This window comes from Rhodamnia argentea, chromosome 1 (genome assembly GCF_020921035.1).
Source record: "Rhodamnia argentea isolate NSW1041297 chromosome 1, ASM2092103v1, whole genome shotgun sequence".
In the NCBI taxonomy this organism is placed as follows: domain Eukaryota; kingdom Viridiplantae; phylum Streptophyta; class Magnoliopsida; order Myrtales; family Myrtaceae; genus Rhodamnia; species Rhodamnia argentea.
Window position 1 is genome coordinate 15,337,273 of NC_063150.1, and position 5,178 is coordinate 15,342,450.

The window sequence follows — 5,178 nt, forward strand, 5'->3', positions numbered from 1 at the left end:
AAAAAGAACATAAATTTATTTGTAACTTCAGTTAATTTTTCTATTCAAGAATAGATCAATGGCCATGGAACATATTTGCAACGGAAATAAGCAAAAAAAAAAAAAGAAAAAGAAAATCTGATTATTTGAAACATATTTAAAATAGAAATAAGAAGAAAAAGAAATATAATTCTTTGTTTTCGATAATAGAATTAGAAAAAATTATTGCTGCTTAAAAATCGTTCTTATAACAGAATTGTTATCGACCAGAGGCCGTATTGCTTTTTCGTGGGTGTTTGGTTGCTGTCCAAAACCGGCTGAAGTGAGGATCTAATCCGGATTAAAAGATCTCGTGTGGAGCGTGGGACTCCTGATATAAAAGCTCCTTCCTGAAAACCCCTACCTCCTCCTCCTCCGCCTTCTCCTTCTACATAGCACTCTGTAATGGTTACAATTAGATCCAGCGGCGAGGCAACGAGCTTTGGCAACACTCTGTCATAGGTAACGACCGACCCTGTCACCAACACGCACGTTTTACTGATGTTTTTTTCTTTTTGTTGCTGTTGTTGTCGTCGTCGTCCTCTTTCCGGGCTTCTTTTTCATAACAGATATTGTGAGATCGTCGTCTCCTCTGCTCCGGCGAACCCTTCTGTCGCAGTGACCAATTGCTAATTTTTCGTGCGATTTTAAGGTCTTAGGATTTCTGCTCGGTCTTTTAATTCTTAATGCCCCTTTCTGTGACAAGCCTCAAGGTGGAGTGTGCGTAGCATGGAGTGTTGCTATAGACAAGATTTACTCAGTAAGTAGTGCGACGAGTGTGCTAAGAATCAATAAGGAAAGGTGGATTGGTCTGATCAGTTTTGGTTTCCACTGAACATTCCAAATCATTATTCTATCTCCTGTCTTTCCGTGTATGATAGGATGTCTTGGAATTTGTCTGTTGATCCTGTCTGCTTTGTGGTGAGCATGCTTGTTGATCGAGTCCTAAACCATTTTTTTTTATTCTGTGGTTCTGACTAGAAGAGTTCCTTGTTTAAGCCTGCTCAGGAAAAGACCGATTAAACAGTGGAGAAACAGATCTCTTTGTTGAATGAGCTTGATGAAGAAACAGTTTGCCGAAACAAGTCGAAGCTCCGCCGTGGCAGAAAACATTACAGAGGATATTATCATCGACATACTGTCAAGGCTACCGGCCAAGTCCTTGATGCGATTCAAGTGCGTAAGCAAGCGATGGCGATCACTGATTTCTGACCAGCACTTTGCAAAATTGCACCTACAAATGCTCAGCTTGGAGACCGTAGCCCCTAGCCAGAAAATCATCAAAAGCAACCCGCTTCAAATCATAGACTATGAAGCACTGGACGACGATGAGGTCAATGATCATGTGGTGGTAGAGTCTCATGACTTGGGAAGGGATGAACCCCGGGGGCTCGCGGGGTCGTGCCATGGCTTGGTGAGTTTGGCTGTCTACGGTGGATTTCTCGTGTATAACCCAACCACCAGGGAGTCCAGGAAGTTGCCAGCTTCTAATTTAGTTGCAACATACGAGTGCTTCCATGGGTTCGGTTACATCTCCACAACTGATGACTACAAACTAGTACATGGAGCTTTCTTTACAGCAGATGATGGCTCTGAGGAATGTGTATTGGAGATATTTTCGCTCCGATATGGTTCCTGGAGAAGGGTTCCAAGCGAAGATGTTCCCCTGTTGGATGGAGTTGGAATTTATCTGAACGGGGCTGTTCATTGGATCGTGGATCATGGAAGCGGATATAGGACAGAGCAAGCGATCATTCCATTTGGTTTAGCGACGGAAACATTTGAAGAGGCAATTCCAATCCCCAAAGTCGAAGGTGTACTTTTTGAAGGTGTGGGGATTCACGAGGGACGCCTACTTATTTATGACTTCACTTCTATAAGTTTCGAGGCTTGGGTCATGAACGAATACGGGAAAAAGGAATCTTGGACAAGATTATTCAGCATCCCAATCGACGGTTTTCCAGACCATATTTTTTATGTAATCCCAATAGCCTACACCCGGAGCGGAAAAATTGTTTTCCAGATCGATGTGTCGGAGATGATTTTGTTCAATCTGAAGGATGGTACTTACAAGAATTACCCCATTGAAGAGCATCATAATGTTGAGTCTGCTATTTATATGGAAACTCTTGTTTCCCCCTATATTGGCCATGAGCAATGAAGTTACAAGCTTTATAAATTGAAAGATCAAAGTGGTATTGGGTGGGATTACGAAAACCATAGTGTTGACAGTCACTCGAAGGATATTTGGCAAAAATATTGCAAGGTGTGTGTCACTGCTCATTTTCTTCTTTATTACTTGTTTCTTTATCCAATAGTAAATATAGTCTCTTTGTAGAGAGAATTGCTCCTTTTAGAGGAAAGCCCTTCCCTCGATATGATTGAATACCAATCATATAATGAAAGGAACACGCCAAATGGAATCTCAATGGAGACCCTTTAGAAGCTCGTGCGGCTTTAGACCATCAACAAGGTAAGAATCATCATGTTAAGGCAACTATTTGTGCAAGTCCAAACTTACCACCACCATCTTCTTCTAGACACAATCATTCAGGCCTTCAAGAAGGGAAAAAAGGGCTAAAGCAAGTGATAAATGCGCTGATAGATTAGTTTATATTCTAGGCACTTTTGGCTCTTTTCTTGAAAAAGCTAGTGAGATGATTTAAATGATTGTTAGTTGCATTGGACATGCTAAAAGTTTGGACAATGACGATAAAATAAACAATGATGAGTTTCTTTAAACGTCTCTAAGAATTGTGGATAGAATAACATTTTGTTGAAAACCTGTGAAGGATCTTAAGATCATTCAGCTCCCTTTTGGATTAGAACTAGATGATAGGAAGAAATTTACGAAAATGCTTCTCTAAGTGGTGGGAGATAAGAATGAGTTATCATTCTAATCTTTGCTTGGAACGACTTTTGTCTATGTTTTGTCTCCTTGTAACTTCTATGATGGTATTTTAGTTAGGTTAATGGTGTCTATACATATATTAGGTCTCTTGTGTGTAGTCCTTTTGTAGTTTTATGGCATTGAATAACATTGAACACTGTTGTTTTGTGAAATCCAGAGGTGAAATCCAGAGATATTTATAGGCAAGTCGTTCGAAGCAAATATATGCAAGCCTCTATATCGTAGCCTATAATGGCGAGTCATTCTTATCTCTATCTCTTGGAGAACCATCTCCATAATTTCCATCCTATCCGGTCCCTTTCAAATTTTAGAAACGAGATGAACGTTCTCATGATCCCTCATGATTTTTCTGCATAGTTTCAACTTTAAAGAAGCTCATCTTTGATTTTTCTCCTATCATTGTCGAAATCTTTAGCATGTTCAATGTGATTAGCAATTTCCATCCTCTCATTAGCTTTTCAAAAAAAAAAAAAAAGCCAAAAGGGCCTACAATCTCAACTAATCCAGCAGCCCGTAGCTCTTTTTCTTCTTGAAGGCTCGGAATAAACTTGTGTTGATGATGATGGTGGCGTAAGTTTTGACTTGCACCATTAGTTGTCTCATCATCATAAGTCTCACTTTGTTGATGGTTTACAGTCGCATGATCTTTTGAAAGGTCTTCGAGGATTCCTAGGCATGGGCCATTTCTAATTATGATTGCTAGTTGAGCATATTGAGGGGAGAACTTCCTTCTCAAAGAAGATACATGTGGGTCTCTCTACAAAGAAATTATATTTTTCATTCGAAAACAAAACACTCATACATTAACGATAAGAAGTTACAAAAACTTTGCAACATTTGTTCAAACTATCTTTCAAACGAGTATCAACGCTATGCTTTTTGTTATGCAGCCCAAACCACTTTGAACTTTCAAGTCATTAGTCATATTATACGTCCTTTCCAACTTCTTCATCTTTGACTCAATGTGAGGACTATCCTTGAGGCGGCCAGGATGATCTAAACAAGCTTGGCTTCTACAAATGTACGCTCCTTTATTATACGCTTAGGGTGGTAGCATACCCCAAAATCATATACATCATACACCAGCAAAATCTGTAGGTTCATCTCCTCCAATATCAGTAGGCTAAAAACTTCTTTGCTGTTATCTTGATAAATCTCTAAGGAGGGGGAAAAAAAAACAGAGACATTAGCCAAGAACTAATTAGCGGGTGACGTAATAGCAAAATTATCGACACTATGCTTTCTTTTTTACCAAAAAAAAAAAAAATTACTGGAGCTAATTGAAAAAGAAAATGAATAACTGGCATGTCTCCTCATCATAGAACATACAAAATTTTGGCATTATTTTCAAACAATTTATTTATCCAACATGATTATTTTCGCGTTAGCGAGAAAGTTTACCAGTTAAAATCCTTGTCAGATAAACCCAAGTTTGTAATCAATTATCCTATTAATTTTTCTGATTAGTTTTTTTTTTTCCTCCACATTCACAGAAGAGGTGGACTAAGCCTGCTTACAAGTTCTCATGAGCGCAATAACAACTTACAAGATTGCCCCAAGTGGCACATAAGCACCGAATGAAAATCCATATGATCCTCGAAAAAGCAAAGGATCCAAACAGCATGAATGTTTCAGAGTTGAAGAATGTTCCTTGAAAATGAACATTCAATGAAGATATGATCCTTCGATTCAGCAGCAACACCACATAAAAAGCAGACAACATGAACAGAATAATTCCAAGACCTCATGCTATCTCTTTTACAGACATCCTGTCACATACGAAATATCCGGAGGAAAAAGAATCCTTTGGTACATTCAAACCAAACCAAAACAAATGAGTCCAAGCCACCTTTGGTCCTTTGGTTCTTAGCAATTCTATGCACTGCTTACTGTCAAAATTTTGTTTCTAGGAGCAGTCCAAATTATCAAGAACCTACTCTTGCGCACACCCAACCTTTGCGGTTTGTTAGAAAACAGTCACGTCGAGAAATAAAAGTCGAGAAGCGAGAATTCTCAAGACCTCATAATCATACAAACAATTAGAAAGAACCGGTGGAATTTGTTTAATTGCTGTTACTTGCGACAGAGGATTTGGCCGGAGCACCGAGAAACTGCTAGAGACGATCATCCGACAAACTCTGCAAGGAAAAAGAAGTCCATGTAAGTGAAAAAAAGAAGAAGATCCATCCATAGAACGTGCGTGTAGTGCTGGTGATGGGGTCTTTGTTACCTATGATGGAGTGACGCCA

At 39.2% G+C, this 5,178-nt stretch overlaps 1 protein-coding gene across 1 annotated transcript; it reads left to right on the forward strand.

The window, feature by feature from the left end:
* The first annotated feature begins 1,048 nt into the window (after positions 1-1,048).
* On the forward strand, positions 1,049-2,179 carry LOC125314580 (F-box/kelch-repeat protein At3g06240-like). Its single transcript, XM_048277167.1, has one exon. It carries the CDS (start codon positions 1,070-1,072, stop codon positions 2,177-2,179), a length of 1,110 nt encoding a protein of 369 aa, XP_048133124.1. The 5' UTR covers positions 1,049-1,069.
* Positions 2,180-5,178: the final 2,999 nt, after the last annotated feature.